This window comes from Bombus impatiens, unplaced genomic scaffold (genome assembly GCF_000188095.3).
Source record: "Bombus impatiens unplaced genomic scaffold, BIMP_2.2 scf_0671, whole genome shotgun sequence".
Lineage (NCBI taxonomy): Eukaryota > Metazoa > Arthropoda > Insecta > Hymenoptera > Apidae > Bombus > Bombus impatiens.
This window is the reverse complement of record NT_177090.1, coordinates 59,552-78,280: the sequence shown is the minus strand read 5'-3', so window position 1 is coordinate 78,280 and position 18,729 is coordinate 59,552. Positions and strand designations below refer to the sequence as shown.

At 30.5% G+C, this 18,729-nt stretch overlaps 3 protein-coding genes across 5 annotated transcripts in view; all 3 read right to left on the bottom strand.

Annotated features, from left to right (window-relative positions):
- Nucleotides 1–852, bottom strand: part of LOC112213463 (putative cyclin-dependent serine/threonine-protein kinase DDB_G0272797/DDB_G0274007) — a 43,034-nt gene extending 42,182 nt beyond the window's left edge. The window contains exon 1 of one of the 3 annotated variants that reach the window (XM_024370200.2): nucleotides 404–852. The gene's annotated coding sequence lies outside the window, so the exon portion shown is untranslated. Of the gene's footprint in view, nucleotides 1–335 lie in introns of all 3 variants that reach the window. The other 2 variants (XM_024370202.2, XM_024370201.2) reach the window with 2 other exon arrangements.
- Nucleotides 853–1,373: 521 nt separating this feature from the next.
- LOC100746786 (nitric oxide synthase-interacting protein homolog) lies at nucleotides 1,374–2,743 on the bottom strand. The gene is made up of 5 exons (XM_003492309.4): nucleotides 2,438–2,743; nucleotides 2,241–2,352; nucleotides 1,773–2,173; nucleotides 1,578–1,686; nucleotides 1,374–1,514 (listed from the first exon to the last, which is right to left on the bottom strand). The coding sequence occupies exons 1-5, from the start codon at nucleotides 2,611–2,613 to the stop codon at nucleotides 1,443–1,445; spliced, it is 870 nt and encodes a 289-aa protein (XP_003492357.1). The 5' UTR covers nucleotides 2,614–2,743; the 3' UTR covers nucleotides 1,374–1,442.
- Nucleotides 2,744–3,492: 749 nt separating this feature from the next.
- LOC100746667 (protein SREK1IP1-like) lies at nucleotides 3,493–17,862 on the bottom strand. Its single transcript, XM_003492308.4, has 3 exons — nucleotides 17,852–17,862; nucleotides 4,243–4,511; nucleotides 3,493–3,994 (listed from the first exon to the last, which is right to left on the bottom strand). Exon 3 carries the CDS (start codon nucleotides 3,990–3,992, stop codon nucleotides 3,546–3,548), a length of 447 nt encoding a protein of 148 aa, XP_003492356.1. The 5' UTR covers nucleotides 3,993–3,994; nucleotides 4,243–4,511; nucleotides 17,852–17,862; the 3' UTR covers nucleotides 3,493–3,545.
- Nucleotides 17,863–18,729: the final 867 nt, after the last annotated feature.

Sequence of the window (18,729 nt, the reverse complement as noted above, 5' to 3'; positions counted from 1 at the left end):
GATACAAGTCGAACAAGCCCGAAATGCGTCGAAATTTCGTTTACGTTTCACCAGTCACATTATCTCGCTGCTGATAATCAATTAATCGATGCATTTACATGTCCTACTTACAGATCTATTGTAGACACTTGTTCGCAGAGTTGCTAGAAACTTACGTGCGAAACTAATCGAATCGAGCTATTACAATATGTATAAAAAAAAACAACTGTATTAAAATTTGAAAATAAGTATATTCTTTTTTATACGTCGGTTATCCACGAGTACTTATTGATATTTGCAACGATCTTGCTCAGTGATTGTTTCGCTCGTAAAAGGTATCAAAAATGCTGACTTACCAAATGCTTAAAGTGTTACCGTCGTGGCATTGCACATGTGACAATACTCGATCCGATAAATGACACACTTAAACAGAGGGACACTCACCTTTAATCTATTGGTGAACTATCATCGCGACTTCTGCACTTGATAACTGATGCTGACACTTAATTTTCCGATAAAAAAGACAGTTGCGGGAAATCGGAGTTTAGAACGCGCGCAAGCACTACGCGACAGCAAACACTAACGTAGTCTCGCAGATTGCCGCCTGGCCGGTAGAGCGCCAGAATTTCGGAATGCTTTAAAAAACTATATTCCTTGAGATGGCGACACCTTCTGACAGAAGCTATAGCCTGGATTGGATCGCGAATCGATATTCTACGCGAATGGAATTATGGGATTGTTATTTTCCCGTTGACTGAAAACGCGCTAAACAAATTTTGCATTTGGCCCACTCATTTTCTTCCAATCAATTAACGACTAGTTCAAACTCGAATTGTAAGAAGCTAACATATGTGACGTGCTTTCTATTATAACTCCAGCTTAAATAATTCTCTTTCTATAAATATAGGAAAAATATATAAAATTATTGCAAAATTTCGGTCGAATGGAATAAAAATCGTATAGGAAGAGCTATATTATAAAAATTGAACGTGGCTATAAGCAGATTTATTAATATATACGAATACATACCAGTTGAATGTAATATATTAAGTATTTATTCGTCATGATAAATTTCTTTTTCTGATTTCGTTTATTAAACCGAGCAGTGGTGAGTGTAGTAAAGCTGTTAAGGGACGAAGAGGTAATTGTAAAAAACGTTTCCTACGATAAACCAACTTCAGTGCATCTATATTAAAAACGTACGTATGTCTCTATTATTAAATTTTCTTATGAAAAATCAAGATATTTATTTATTTTTTAACAAATTTAAAAATATCGCCTTATTTTATACCTAATATTTATGGATATAAAATATATGCAAACACAAAAGAAAATTTTACTTGTTTTTAATTTTTTTAAACGTGAAACAATTTTCATAAAATTAAAATAATATCATTTTAGTTTTATTAATTCTTTACTTTATTAGTTTAATATATTAAAAATTTTATACCTAAAAATATACTTTATGCTTGTAACACTGGTCTTTCGTGTTTTCCTTCTAAGCCATCATTAACAGCCGAATATCCAGTACCACCCTGGAAAAAAGTTAATGTTATTCTTTTACTTCGCCTATTTTTTCTGTTATTCTTAACAATTACCCTTTGAAGAGGTATAATATCTGCTTCAGTCAATTCTGTACTATCTAAAGGATTAATCCAATCCTTCCTAATAATTTTTTCTACACACTCCATTGTAATCACATCACCACTGAAAAGATCATAAAATATTTGTTTATGTCCAATATGTAACAAATAATGCAATACAAAAAACATTAAAAAGTGAAAAAATCATACGTTGTCCTTATAACTGCACATGGTACGCTGTTACTTAAAATATCATGTGTAATTGGACACATATATCTTGCTTGCTTAACAATAAGAGACTTTTTGTCATCTGGATCTTTTACTTCAGTAAATTTTACAGGAATAAGATCTTTTATTTTCAATGGTTTTCCACTAAGAGGACAGTATATCGTCTTATCTGGCTTTTGCAATATAGTTTCTTTCGCCTCTGGTGTCTTAGATGGAATCCAAAAACTTGGCAACATTTTATCTTTACCATTACTCATATTAGAAACCGAAGAACCAGATTCTTTGGCTGCAATTTGACTTCGAGAAACGATATTCTTCTCTCCCTTTAAAAATTTTTGCAATTTCTGTAGTTCTTCATTAGCACTTTTTTCATTAGATTGCTCCTTGAAAAATTACAAACATTGATTGCAAAATATTCAATAACACTTTCATTTATATATTTTTATTTACCTCTTCCTGTTGTTTTTGTTTTTCATACTCTTTCAATTTCCTTGCGTATTCTTTCTTTTTGGTTAAGACATATTCCAGTATTGCTTCTTTGTCAAACAAATAACCATCCTTTCTGTAAACATAAGATTTGTAACCTAATAAGGTAATAATGTGCTAAAATAAGATATAGTATGAAGATTATAATGCAATATACAAACGTTATGACAGGATTTCTGCAAGGTTGTAATGTGAGACAACAGCAGTCAAAATCTTTAACCGAATCTTTTCCCACTCTTTGTGTATTTGTACCATAACCTGAAGCTGCTGCATCTTTTCTTTTTTCGTGATAAGTATAAACAGCACCAGCAGTACAATTTCTCGCGTGCCGCGTCATGTTTCGTTTACTGATTTATTCCATTTAACCTAAATTTATTTTGTTGCTGTGTATCTAGTTACCGACAGAGAGGAAACAAGAATGCTCACGTTTATGCCTTATGGCCCTCAGCGGCCAAGTGCTAAAGATGTTCCACGTTAGCATATACAAGAACCTATTTAGTTAAATACATTTACCCTCCCCCCACCCTTAGAAATAAATTTTCTATGATTTCACGCTACAGGAGCCTTTTCATTGTACGGTTTTAGTACAAAAGAGAGAGAAATTAATTGTATATTATATTTTTTTAGAGAAGAAAAGAAAATCCTTCTTTCCACACGATAATGGATCAGTGGTATGATGTAATAACTTCAATATATTCTCTGTACACGATAACCTTTTAGATTTAACATTAAATTTGCTTTCCTCGCGATAATATTTTTGTTATAACAAACCTAAATTTCATTTTCATAATGTAGTTGGTAGGCTGCGAATAATATTTCTGGCATGATGTATATGGTTTGCAACGTGTTTGTCTACAAAAACAAAAAACACGTAAAAATAAATTAACTGCAGACAAGATTTGACGTAATGACTAATTTGCGATCCACGATTGTGATACATCTTACCTTTTTATTGAGGAGAATTTATTAATTCTCCTAATTTTAATCTATAATTAAAATTACAAGGATTATATACAGGGTGGTTGGTAACTGGTAGTACAAGCGGAAAGGGGGGATTCTACGCGAAAAAAGAAGTCGAAAATATAGAAGAAACAAAATATATTTTCCCTATGTGTATAGAAATGATACATTTACAATTCATATAAATACAATTTTATAGTCATTCATTTAGAAATGGTATAATTTTACTTATGTACATAATATTGATAGTTTGTGCAAAATATTTACAATCTTAGAATTATTGAGCAGTTCTGGAGCAACTTCCTATCTTTACTTATCATCACTGTCGCTGTTAGATGAATTGTCCTTTTTATGTTTTTTATGTTTCTTATGTTTTGATTTCTTCTTTTTCCTTTTATGTTTACTTTTTTTGCCTTCATCACTGGAAATTTCTGTTTCTGATTCACTGTCACTTGTTTCTGACCTCTTGCGTTTTTTAGATTTTTTCTTATACTTCTTCTCTTTGTGTTTCTTTTTGGTTTCTTGGAGTTTCCTTTTTAATTCCTTTTCACGTAATTCAGTCAAAGGGGTGACGTAATTTTCATCGCTGTCAGAGCTAGTACTGCTAACATCCAGGACGATTTCTTTATTTGGATCAACTTTAATAAAATTACGACACTGATATGTAAGATGTCCAGCATAACCACATTTCTTGCATGCAGGACGTACATGCTCTTTATTTTGTGGAATTAATCTAGAAAGAAATTCTGGATCCATGCCTATAAAAACAAATATAAAAATATATGAATGAAGTTTTCTAAAATTTTAATAGAAAAAATATTTATACATACATTTAATATCGAATTAAGAAAACTTAAATACAATATATTATAATATATATAATATATAACATACTACAATATATTATAAATATTATTGAGAAATAGATAATAGTTAACAATAAATATGGAATATTAACTTACTTAGTATTCACTGTTTAATATTTGTAAATAAACTCAATACTAACCTATACTTCAATATTAACCTTCAATATATAAAATATTTTTATACAATTAAAAGGTTTCAATCTGTTTCGTTGTCTTTCCACGATTTGACGTATCTAAAATGTTGGTACAAAACATTTGATATATAACAATATAAATGATGAAATCATACGTCAATCATTTTGTGATTTTTGTGTATGTACGTATTTAGATATTCACGCCACCTATGCATCTCTTCATTGAATTAGATATTGGCGGAATATTCAAATTTAGAATAAAATAAAAAAATTTCCTGAGGCCGTAGGAGAAGTCGACTTGACTCTCCTGATGTCGTAGGAGAAGTAAGGTACAGTGACGATGCTGTGTCGTAGGAAAGCTAGTGATGGATGTGTCTAGTGCACGGGACCATCGGATTTGTTCATGACATTTTCGGTCAGAAAAGTGAGGGCAGTATACATTGCTTCTGATTGGATAAACGTAGGTTGGTGAACTAGGAAGGGTCTTAGCCGCCCTCGATAGAAAGTTACTATTAGGAAGCATCGTACGCGGAAAACCCAACTTTCCTTTGTCCAGCCGTGGTAGACAATAGTTCTTAAAAAGTGATTTAGAAAAGGATATTTGTTCGGTCTGAAGGATCTTAGCAAGCAAATTACTAGGATTTATGACGGGTATTGAGGGTACGCCATAAGGATGAGCGGACATCTAGTGTCCGTCCGGCCCGCGGTGTATGGTCTGGTTCAGGTAGAGTGTTGCCCGGCGTAACAGTAATAGTTTCATAACACGTATTACTATCATAAAAGTAGATTCAATAAGATGTAAGTAGGAGATACTAAATACCTTCTAGAATGAATTTATAAATTGTAGTTTATCAGATTCAAGCATGTTTACATAATTAATGTACAGCTCTACTTCTATACTTCTATTTCTAACACCAATATCTACATAATGTTATAGAATGTAAAAATGAACTATAAATACTTTTATTATCTATTATCGCGTACCACAGGGGTAAGTCGAACTATGTAAGAAGAAATCCTTTTATTACAACATTATAAAATCTACATTTACATAGTCTACGATAAAATACATTCACGAAATGAAGCGATGACTTTTTTTCCTTTTTACTTTTTAATGTCCGAGATCGCGTCGAGATTGACGCCTGCGAAAAATACATCAATGCGAAATACATTCAGTACAAAATAAACATATTTATATATTATATACGTCAATATACTACATTAACTAAGAAGTCTCGCATTGCTTTAAATTATAATTATATAAGTTATACGAAGCGCATGACACTCATCTACTTGACTAAACTAACACGATACATTGATCCTTTCTACGCTACACTTTTTTTTAATTAATTTAATCTAAATCTCTTAAAATTAGTCGATGGTTAAATAATTTGGTATGCTTCGTCATGCAGACGATATAATGGACATTTATTCAGACACAACATCGATTTTATTTGTTTTTCTTTTTTTCCTTTTTTATTTTGATTAATTTAGATTACTCATTAATCACTTTACGTTACACTAATGTTAACTTTTCATACGAGTATCGTAAACGAAGTATAGCCCATATAGAAGATTCTATAGGGACAAAAGTTTCAATTTAACACTTCGATCAAGATATATACGAAGAAAACGAGAAACTTTATTGTGAGTTTATGGTCCTCAGAGTTCCAAGTATGATGACTTTCGGCAATCTTGTTCGAAAAGTCATAAACTTACCCAGACAGTCATTGCAAGTCATCATGAAGATTAATCGCAGCTTGTTAAGATTTTGTCGTAACTTTAAAATCGAATTAATGAACGTTTTTTTATTTGCCAATTATTGATAATAGAAATGTTCTAATATAATTACGATGAGTTTCAATTATATCAAATTGCAGTCTTCGTTTTTTCGCACTGACTACCTGAGTATCACGAAATAACTAGTTTTATAAATCTTTCTTTGAGGTGTGTCAAATGCTTATATTATATTTATATATAGTTAGAAACGTTATAAATTCATATATGTATGTATAAACGCACTATATTATGTGTGCAAACAATTGGAAACTTTTGCGACAAAAATGTTTTTGCAAAAGCTCGCGGTAATAAAAGGTAGTCAATCAATAAGATAATAATTATTGAAGTACATGATGTGCAATGCTGATATGCCATAGTACCTTAATTAAGATTTTATTTTCAATGCTTCTTTTACTTGCATATTGATATCTTAAATATTCTTTATCAATCGGAACAGAGATACAAATTTTTCGAAACGAGACAAAAGGAACTTGCGGTAAAGAGTTAGTTATTTGTATTACAATGTTTGTAATGCGTGAGATGAGATGTTTACATATTTTGATATTAAATTTTCGTAAATGCAAAATATAGCAAATAATACATTAACTTTTCACATAAGATATAATGTTACCGATACAAAATTAATAATTCCAATTAATTAACTCATGCACTACTCAAATATCTAAAACTTTAAAGGAATCATACTTTTTGAAAATAGAAGCAGTAATGTTAATACAAAATATTTCTTTATGAAAGATAAAAATTTGTTAACTTATCGAGTTAATTAGTTAAAAAAACATAGTATGATAGTTATATAATACAGCATCGGTATACTGCTTCTTATTTCGTAAACTGCACTATATCTACTTTCACCTACGATTAAGCTACACAAAAAACAATAGTTGATTCCAAACATAGTTAATAGTTTTTAAATTTGGCGATATATACCACGTAGCACCAGATAATCATACAATGTAGTGGCGTTTGCTATACTACATACCACTCATTTTTGAAGACGACTCAAGGAATGGGATAACCTCTATTTGATACAAAATTGTGTTTATTTATCTGATCTTTACGCTGATTTCCAAAACAAGTAATGCTACAATTCGCAGTAGCTTTTCTAATTGTTGGCTAATAACGTGTTAGTAAAATAATTTTTATTAATATGGCTCTTTCAATAATGAGTAGTGGAACTATTTCATAACAGAGATAAACTGACACAACGTTATAAAACGGTAAACTGTAGAATAAAATTTAATAAATTCCAACATTTCATTTTCTCCCTTCGCAATGAAGCCATCGTTTATCCTGAAAATACGCATGTATTGTATAACCTTTGTACAAGTTAATATTCTTGCCTCAATATATCCTCGATGATATACATACATATGTTATTAAAAAATAAGAAGTTGCTTCTCCAAAAGAATAACTTTGGACGGACACTGCATAAATTGTAGGTGCGTTTCAGAAAAAAAAGCAAGTATAATAATTATATATGTGAACATAGAATATCGGAGGTATGCTTCCAACTTTTTTTACGACAAGCGATATGAATACGCATGCAGTGCCTGTCGATTTTTCTTACATGTGCGCTTTAACATGTTAATATTCGATATTAACGACTGTTGTTAGCTGTCTGTTTATTCGCATTTTTCGAATGCTCGCATACTCGCATATAATTCATACGCATAAAAAGACCACCTATATACGTGGTTAATATAGTTTCTCGATTTTCTTATTCTATAATGAACAACGTTAAATGCAAGGATATTAATATCAGCACAACGTAGTTAAATAATTCACGATGTAATGTTAATAGTAATGTCTATCAACAAACATAAGTAGGAATGATGAGTTGTTAACCTCCACACGGATGACCCCTATTAATAATATTAATATAACCCTATTCGTATGGATGAAATTTTACCCCTTGCGAACTTTGTTTTTTTTTAAATATTATCGATTCGTAATAATAATAATACGATCATAATGTTATTTACAATCACTGCAAACAATAACCTTTTAACTTTCTATTTGATATTATGGACATAATGGATATAATGATAATCAAAATTTCATTTCTCTAACTTTATGGTTTATATGTTTAACTTGATTTTTTAAATAAATAAATATACTTTGGTAAAATATCATCCGTGATAACCTTATGGATTGATAGCATTGGCTCATTGGATGGTAACCTTTAAGGGATACCGAGTTCATTAATATTCATAACATAACAAATGTAAGCAATAAATAGAAATATGTTTTCACGACTAAGATACGAAATTATTTAATATTAGAGACTAGAACGGAGGAAAATTAAATAAATAATTGAACTAGTTAAAGTTTGAATTTAATTTTCGAAGATACGTAAAGGATGGTTCATACGATATCGTGCCTTGCATTATTTAAGTGCAATATATAATTTTTGATTTTAGGCGAAGTATATCCTATATATACGCACATTTATGAGTTCGTTAAAGAGTTATACCGCTAGAATTTTTCTTTCAATAGAACAGAAAATTTTATGATCGCTACGCATCTTGTAATTGAAATAAATAGTTACCTTTTACTTATTCCACTTCACCATCATGTTATCTATTTCATTGTTAAGACCAACCCTTCAACAGTATAACCCGACAAAAACTCGGGTCAAAAGCATCAAATATGATAAATGTCATTATACGTAATATGATTAGTGATATTCATGTCTTATAAAAGGTTGAAAGTAAGTATTTCTTAGTCATCTCATATCAGAAATACAAAAAATCTTGAGAATAAAGAGTTTAATTCATAAATTAAAACGACGACTGCAAGTAAGTATTATCTTTCCTCAATTCGCTTTGGAATTTGTAATTGTTTATATCTATGTGTGACAGATCCAGTTGCGAAAATAAGTCATTTGTTTTTGAGATGTTGAATATTAATTATACACTTAGGTAATATGTTTGAAAGCTTCGTAAAACGCGGAGTCGATCAGTTTAGCCTGCGAAAGCTTCGAATGATAACCGGAAATATACAGGGTGGTTGGTAACTGGTGGTACAAGTGGAAAGGGGGTGATTCTACGCGAAAAAAGAAGTCGAAAATATGGAATAAAAATTTTTTTCTTTTAATTTTTCCATCGAGACAACGATCTACAGTGAAATCCGTTATAACGAGACGTGGTAAAGTGCACGCGTACCGAACGAAAATTCAAAGTCGATTTTCTCGAAAACAAAGCCTCAAACGAAAAATTTTTATTCTATATTTTCGACTTCTTTTTTCGCGTAGAATCATCCCCTTTCCGCTTGTACCACCAGTTACCAACCACCCTGTATTACTACAAGCAAACTGTATTACGAATCGATTAAATTTTAAACTGATTTATTGTTTATTCTTAATTATTTGTCATTCTTTTTATACTGTCAAAGGGTTAAAAATCTATTTTATACAATGAAGTCAATAATTCTATCCATTGCTATCAACTGTATTCAATTTATTACTAATAATTCGTCACTTTACTCACTTTGTTCTTCGTCATTTTCTTCACTTTGTTCAAATTAATCAAGTCATCTGAATCCAAAATATTTGAACTCAAACAACGCGAAACCACTTTGGCAATTGTTATTTGACTTAAAGTATCTTTTCATGTTTCTGTTCTTCTCCTTCTCTCTATCTTTGAATTCAAGTAACTTCATTACTCTGAACGAGACGTAACGAATAAGATTTTCGTGATTTCAATTTTCAATATCATCCCCTACTTATCGGTTTTGTACGAGGTAACTAGTAAAATCGGACAACATACGGACTAGCGTCGAAGCTTGCGACGAATTGTTGCAACAGTCGCAGAATAAAAAAAGTGTATAATAAAAAAGCAGCCGGGAAAAGTAGTTACAACAAACTTTTTCCTGGTCCCATTTCTCAAACATTATCATCATCGGCATTTCTTATATTCCACTCTTCTGGATTCTCGACATCCGATTTAGATGGCGACCGCTTCCGATGAAGTTGCCATAGCCAAGCTTTGTACTCGTAGTCGAACGATCCGATTTTGCAAAACTTTTAGCAAAGTTTCTGCCCCGCTGGTCGTTTCAACGCCAATTTTCAATTTTGCACGAAATTCCACGGTAACGTATTAGGATTTCATTTTGATCTTCGTTTCATTATGTTGAAAAAGTACTGTTTGGCAAAGATTCTCGCTTGATTTTTGTATAGCTCGGAAAGAATGGCAAATTTATTAACTTTTTAGAATCATAATCTTGTTTTTAGCTTCGAGCTTTATTTTTTTATGAAGTCATTAAATTTTTGTTGGAATTAAAGGTGGTCGTCGTTCTATAAGACTAATCTATAATGTTTTTCCTCTACTAAAAGAAATTATGTTAAAAATACAATGGTGTTTACAATTGTTTAAATGAAAGTGAATTGTATCTACTAAGACTTCGTTTCCTGACTTTTCTCATTGGTAGGAATAATAATAAGTTTTCTTTAGAAAAGTTTCGTGTAATACGGCTTCGGATCGAAATACAATCTTTTCAAAGTTTATCAAAAAATTACTAGCGAATACTTAATTCTGTTACCTTGACAAATTTGGAATTGGAATATTGGAAAATTTTATCTTACAATAAAAATTTATTTTAATCATTATTAATTGTTGAAATATATGGTATTAGAATCATAAATAATACGAACATAAAATGTATACGACATTCTATCACTATATATAATAAATATATACGTATATATTTTGTCAAGAATTGATATTTTATAAAATCTAAAAGTCCTATTTACATAATAAAATATCGAAGCTGTGTATAAAGCGCCAATTTGGTCCTCAAGTTAATGTGTGTTAATTTGTGATAGGTATAAAATACATTGTATCTGATTTTAAATTCCCAATTTAAACATTTTCATGTAAATACACTTATAAATAACCTGCAGTATACAGTTTTTGTGTTTGATTATGTAGAATAATTTCGAACACCATTACACGTACTGCCGAAAATATAGTTAATGCTTGATAATAGCGGTAACTTATATATATTACTTGAATTTAATAGTCATTTTTAATAATAATAAATATCAATCAAGTAATTGGTATCTAACAAATGTTGGTAAAGAAAAATGCATCGAATAGATGTTTTGTATAGAAATGTAGCGGCATAGGAGTCAAAGGACGACGCGAGTCGACAGCAACCCCTGCTGTTGTTTTGCCTCAGGACATTGACTTAGCCTTGGCGCATGAAACATAACGACAAATAAACTCCGGGCAAAAACAATGTCACCGCTACATGCAATCGTCGAATCAAGATGAATTTCAATTTTCCGACTCCCCCCCGACCAGTATAAATAAACGAACACGATCGCGAACGACAGTACATATCGTGTATCTAGCAGCATCGAGAGTATTTTCTGAGTATCTTACGAGCGTCTATCAAGTTACGCGACAAGCCTTTACGAGTATTTATTCCGCGATTCTATTCTGCGATTTATACTTCGTACCAACGACTCACGTTTACGGCCGTGTATTAATTTATCGATTTAAATACAGGGTGGTTAGTAACTGGTGGCACAAGCGGAAAGGGGGTGATTCTACACGAGAAAAAAAGTCGAAAATATAGAATAAAAATTTTTTTTTTCATTTTTCCATCGAGACAACGATCTACAGTGAGATCCGTTATAAAGACGCGATAATGTGCACGCGTACCGAGCGAAAATTCAAAGTCGATTTTGTCAAAAACAAAGCCTCAAACGAAAAATTTTTATTCCATATTTTCGACTTCTTTTTTCGCGTAGAATTATCCGCTTGTACCACCAGTTACCAACCACTCTGTATATTCGATGGTTACAACAAGTAATCTCGTCATTAATTCTCACGCACCTACATCCTCTTCACATAAACCTCTAGAGAAAAATGGTATAAATTTATAATTGTTGGAATTATGCAAAATTGAAAATTGTAATATGCATTTACTCCTCGTTACTGAACAATCATACCTAAAATTGTGATCACAGATTGACAGAAGGCATGTAACATACAATATATTATAGATGCAGTCAGAAGACACGTCACTGCAATAATTATCAGTTAATAAATAGAATTTGAAGACGAACTATACATGAGCTATATGTATATACAACGAATGCGTTTTATTTTCATTTATAAATTTTGCAGTACGCTTCGAGCGAACAAACTAAAAATACATTTAATATCCTTAGAGTATTTGATATACCGATATGAGGGAAATATTAATAATATCCTTTTGATTTTGCTTCTCTTGTTACGACAAATTTCTCATTTTATTAAATATAAATTGCGTCTAAATTATGATCAAGTAACGAACATGAATGATTGTAACTTACTGCTATGTTATATTGAAAACTGAATCTATTAATAATATAGCAGTTGAAATATTTGTAAAGTTATATTCATATTACATTCCCGTATTTGTATAATTAAAATACATTCTCTTGCTTTTATGGAATAATACTTTGAATAGATTCTTGTTAAATTCACGTTTTATCCCATCAGCAAAGTTGTACTCAAAGTAGTTAAAATAAATTTGAAAATTGATGTTTCTTGATAATATGCTGGAGATGAAAATATTCAATTTTCAAAATTAATAAACATTCTAGTTTAATATTTTTAACGAAATGCATTATATCGAAGAAAACTTGAATATTAATTAACGAGCATATTATGAGCAATATGCTTCAATATTTACTGAATTTCTTTGTTATAAAAATATTAACATTTTATTTTGTTTCTATTCATTCACCTGTGTTTCCTAAACACAAAACTAATGAAGTTTACAGGATTTAGAGTAATTCTCAGGATAACTGGAAACAAAAAGTATGAATGAAAAAATTTGATAAAGCTAAATGTTTGTAAATTTCGAAAATTTGTCTGTTTCTGTTAAATAATACATTTGATTGTTCAACTCAATTAATTGATGCTCTATCATAGAGTTGGGAAATTGACCTTCCTTTTAACTCCCATTTACTTTTTATTCTTTGATTATCAGTCAAACGAGAAATTTGTCATAAAAAATAAGATATCTGCAGTGCAATACGAATAATTTCTTCTTACAACCAGGATTGAAATATATTCAAGCTACCTATTGGTACGAATGAATAACATGTAAACTGCTCTTTAGTGATAATATTGAAATCCTATAATATAGTATAAGTAATTCGTGATTTTTAACTTTATCTTGTTTCCCATTCCATATGTGATATTAATCTATTAAATATGATATTATGATTCAGTCGCATTTTCTTCGTCGAATAAAATGTTTTCACCTTTACTTCCCGATTTTTCCTTCCCGAGTTGTTTTACTCTGTAACAACGTATCCCTTTTATTAGAATTCACATGGCATTCCTAATCAATTTTCTCCTTCTGACATTTACAAATTTCTATGTAAATTTCATTTTTCCAAAATGTCACACGGTCTTTGTCGCGAAACTTTTTTCTTCGCAATTGCATGCGAATGAAGTTCGATAACATTTTACGTTATTTGTTGAATTGTTTGTATAATTGTTTCACACACGGTGTAACTGGCAAGACAATGAAAATTGTCATATGAACGTTCGTCTAAGGAATATAATTTCATGGCCGATATCAGTCGTTACATTTTTCAATTTACATGATCCAAACAGGTGTTAAAAGTTCTATGTTTGGTCGATACGAGACAATTCTACGATTTTGTAGAAACAGTGTCGACTTTTCTCTTAAAAGGCTCTCAATATTATAGCTTTGACTCGCTTCCAGTAGCAACACGGTGGAATACTTTTAACACTATCGCAGCACACACGGCTGTCTTACTTTCTGTTTGTGCAATAAATGCAAGTTCAACACGTGCTGCTCTTTAATCTGTTCTTAGATAGTAAAATATAGAAGTTTCATTATATATGTATACATAAATGAAGTTAAAATATTGAAAAATAAACGAGATCCATGAAGAAAGTGTTTAGTTTTCATCTAAAATATCAAGATTAACATTAATAGTAACAATAAAATGTTAATAAAATATACATAGTATCACTCGTTAGTAGAATAAAATGTTATATATAATAGGAATAAAAATTTCAAAGTACTAATTGTATGTATGCAATAAATATCAATTAAATGAACGTAGCTGGAAGTATAGGAGCTACTTACTTGATAAAAGAACTTTTGAACTAAATTATCTCGCAAACTCAGAAGTTTCAAACTGGGGGATCTTCATAGCGTGAGAAAAACTTTTCTTCGATTACTTTCAAGCGTTAAATACAGGTAGATTGCGTAACTCGAACAATTAGTTGCAAGAATTTCGTAATTAAATACTTCTCTATCGTTAGATTAAGTGGTGCGAGTTTATGTTTAAACGTTATTTGCAAAATTTAAGAAAAAGTTCTGCGGTAAAGTTTCCCCCCTTTTGAATTGAAATTTGATTGATTGAAAAAAGAAAGTTCTACGTCGTATTGTAATCATATTTTTTAAATTGTTCTTACTTCAATCATTAAAAATATGATTAGTGCAGAAGCTTTGGTTATCGTGATAATCTCCATGACTTGTTTCCATGATGTATCTGACTTTCAGAATACATGTGTATACTTATTTGGAGTATTATATGAATAAGTGCTATGAAAGAAAATATAATGATACCACAATTGCAAAAAAGTAATTTTTTAAGAGATAAACGAAATATTTTCATTTAATCGTACGTATAATGAAATAATCGAGAAAAGATGGTTGGGATATGGTTATTTCTAAGCTGTATCAATTATAAAAAGATTTTACGATTATAAAAAGATCAACGTGTTAAAGTAACGATTAAATAATTGCGTTTTATTCATCGTACTTCAAAGGTTAAACGTGAAAATGGAAAGACATTCCTATATATATAGGAAACAAAAATTGCATCAAATGGACGTTCAAGATTTATCTCATCCCCCATATTCTCATTTCTTTTTTTGAATTAACATCTTGCTCGCAAAAGCGATAAAAGTGATTTTAGAAGTTAGAGGATATGACGTAATAATAATATAGACAATATAATAATATAGAAAACATCTTTTAACGGTTCGATCAACAGTTCGATCTACAGTTTCTGTCTCTTAATGGTTTGAATTTCTTTTTTGTACGAGGAATAATTTCTTGTAATATGTTGACAAAGATGTATTTATAAAAGTAAATAAATTAATTATGGATGTAATTTTAGGTAAAAATGTCCAATTCCAATAGACTTATCTTCATTTTAAATGAATTATCTAAAACTGTGGAAACTTTCAGGATGATCTGATAATAAAATTAATCTTTTTTATATATACATACACACAATATGTATATAATTTAGGAGAAAGAAATATCCAATTTGTTAACGATTTTGTATCTTTCTAATCTATCCAAGTTGGAAAAGTTTCTCACATAAAAAAAAAATTAGTTTTGCATAGATCGTACTTTTCATAATTTTTCTAATGCCTGAATGCTTCAACTGCAAATTTGTTATATGTTCATAAGAATAATACGATTACAGCATATTATTGCATTAACTCAATGTTAATTAATACTAATAAAAGCTAATAACCAACATTGTACATTTTTCAATTGGAATTTTTAGTAATTAACTATATTGTCATTTATAATCGTTTAACTCCATAAACTCCAATTAGATAAATTTTACATTCGATTCATACGCAGAATCAGAAATAAAAAGTCGGAATAATATTGCTCTGCACGTTTCGCCGTGGCAATTGATTTTACCTGGAACAGTTTAGCTCCATTACGCGAGGGAAATGGCATAAGAATACGAGAACATACGAAGCTTTTACTATATCCTTATCTAAAGCGCACCATCAATCTCTACTTCTCCAACAGCTTAGCGCGATGTATTAATCATAATTTCAGATTTAACATTTTGAGAACACCTTCTTACTTGAATTGCACTTAAACTGTCCGAGGAGTAGGCTTTAAATTATATCAACGTAAATTGTTGCTGTATCGTGAGTTTACTACGCGACTAACCACTTCCATTGTGACTCCACTAGAGCATTAGGATATTATCAAGAAACCATGCAGTTTAGATCTTTAACGCTTGATATCGATCTTTATATTCCGTATTAGATTATACAACGCGTTTCGAGATAATCATTTTCTATAGGAGCTTAGAAACCTCTGCTTAACCGATATTTTTAATGTTCCAAAGGTAGAGACGTTATTTCTTTAAAAGAGTGTTATTGAAATCTTCCTTGATTAGCATTAGAATCTACCGATCCATAATATTTAAATATACAGGGTGGTTGGTAACTGGTGGTACAAGCGGAAAGGGGGTGATTCTACGCGAAAAAAGAAGTTGAAAGTATAGAATGAAAATTTTTTTTTTAATTTTTCCATCGAGACAACGATCTACAGTGAGATCCATTATAACGAAACGTGATAAAGTGCACGCGTACCGAGCGAAAATTCAAAGTCGATTTTCTCGAAAACAAAGCCTCGAACGAAAAATTTTTATTCTATATTTTCGACTTCTTTTTTCGCGTAGAATCACCTCTTTTCCGTTTGTACCACCAGTTACCAACCACCCTGTAGATTAGCTCATTCCATGAGTAATATCGTGTTTTCATAGAATGTCAAAACACAAGAAATGCTACTATGTATATAAAGATAACATAGATGATTTTAATAACAGTTACATAATGAAAATAAATGGATGTATGAAATCATGTTTTCATTTTAATAAAAGTCAACATTAATTTAGTCAAGAACAATTCTATAGTTTTAGTAATTATAAGAATAAAAATATTGGAATGCGCCATTCTGGCGGATTCGGTAGTTCTAATGTTGAAAATATAAGATAATAGAGAAGTATTTATTTTCTTGCAACTTTTGTTACTGGCTATATTCCTATTTTAGTTCAATGTATTGTTCTCAAAAACAGGATATTATAGTTTAGCATTAACACAGTCTCGTTGGAAATAACGAATCCTTTGTATCATGGAATAGCATTTTATATAGCGCTAAATCTGTCGAATCTCAATCCTTACGCACGAACATTCGCCCTTTTGCACAATCATCTTGGATTAGTATCATTAGTGAAATTTTACACGGTACAAGTTTTAAATCATCAATAGTTTTACGTGATCAATCAAAATTTGATAAAAAAGAAAATTAGGTAAAATAAATTGTAATAAAATTGTACAAATTACAACTCATCCGATTATTTTACTTCGTTATTTTTATTTTTATATGCGAGAATTAGTGAAATTGTAAAATTATAAAAAAGAAATCTAGCCCATAAATTTTACAAGTCAATTTTACGAATGGTAAATCATTCGATTATTCTATGTATGAAAGTATACATTTGAGTCATATTTCATAATTAACAAAATTGTAAAATTAGGAGAAACATGTCCGTAACGTAAGTCTTGTCGCTTATCAATTCACTAATATCGTTAATCAGTAAATCATTGTGCAAAGGGGTCCAAGAATGGAAGGAAGTTACGCTAACAGAATATAAAATGCATCACGTAAAAAAAATAGATATTCTATGTTGTAAGTTCATGTAAAAAATTAAAAACCTTCTGTGTTTATATTAATATAGAGATTCTCTTTCACGAATGAATTGATATAAGTGTATACGAAGGAGGTTGTGACAGGTCACGATAATTATCGTTTAAGAAACAATCACGATGAACGTTTCGTCCAAACAGACAGTCCTTGGAAGAACACAACTGGAAGAATATAGACGAAAGATGGAAACATTCCCTTAGTATCAGAGTGACAACGGGAAAAAATTTCCAATGGACGGCCCGATTGCCTGTTTCAGTGTCAGTAGTAATTTTTTATTTATATTCTTTCAATGCCGTTATCAGACATGGCGCTCTTCTACTGCCCTTTTGCCCGATCTCTGTCAACGATTGGACAATATTTACACAAAGTGTTGCGGTTTTTTCAAACAAAATTTGTCAATATATTCCATGAATACAAATAAGAGAAAAATGTCATAGATATAATTAGGTCGTTTGTAGCTCTATCGTTAAGTCATAACTGAATGTTTATGAAATTTATGAAAATCGTAAAGGTGTAACAATACACAAATTACAGATAACATATAAAAATAAATATATACTATATGTATAAATAAGTGAATGTATACTGCTGTTTATATTATTATATCGTGTTATCCAAGCGCTTTGGTAGATTTATGATAGATATATAATAGTATATGAATTTTGCGAAATTTTCAAATTAATTGTAATTATATATCAGCACCTTATGGACGCAAATTTAAATTTTGTTCAAAAAGTTACTAATAACATATACTTTTTGTAACAATTAATTTACGATTGAATTGTGTTTACACACTGTCAGGAAGAATATCGATAACTTTTCTGTAGTAGAAGAAACAGCATCAAAATGCACTTCGAAGAATAGCAAAATTAAATTTATCTCTACCAGTTTTAACTTATTTACATACAGGGTGGTTGGTAACTGGTTGTACGAGCGGAAAAGGAGTGGTTCTACGAGAAAAAGGAAGTCGACGATATAGAATACAATTTTTTTTTTTAATTCTTCCATCGAGACAACGATCTACAGTGAGTGCACACGTACCGAATGAAAATTCAAAGTCGATTTTCTCGAAAACAAAGCCTCAAACGAAAAATTTTTATTCTACATTTTTGACTTATTTTTTCGCGTAGAATCGCCCCCTTTCCGCTTGTACCTCCAGTTACTAACCACCCTGTATATATA

Excerpts from the sequence above, each read along its gene's own strand:
- LOC100746786 (XM_003492309.4), bottom strand. The coding sequence starts at position 2,613 with ATGACGCGGCACGCGAGAAATTGTACTGCTGGTGCTGTTTATACTTAT. Across the intron at positions 2,174-2,240 it reads AACAAAAACAACAGGAAGAG|GAGCAATCTAATGAAAAAAG; the intron begins GTAAATAAAAAT and ends TAATTTTTCAAG. Across the intron at positions 1,515-1,577 it reads ATATTATACCTCTTCAAAGG|GGTGGTACTGGATATTCGGC; the intron begins GTAATTGTTAAG and ends ACTTTTTTCCAG.
- LOC100746667 (XM_003492308.4), bottom strand. The coding sequence starts at position 3,992 with ATGGATCCAGAATTTCTTTCTAGATTAATTCCACAAAATAAAGAGCAT.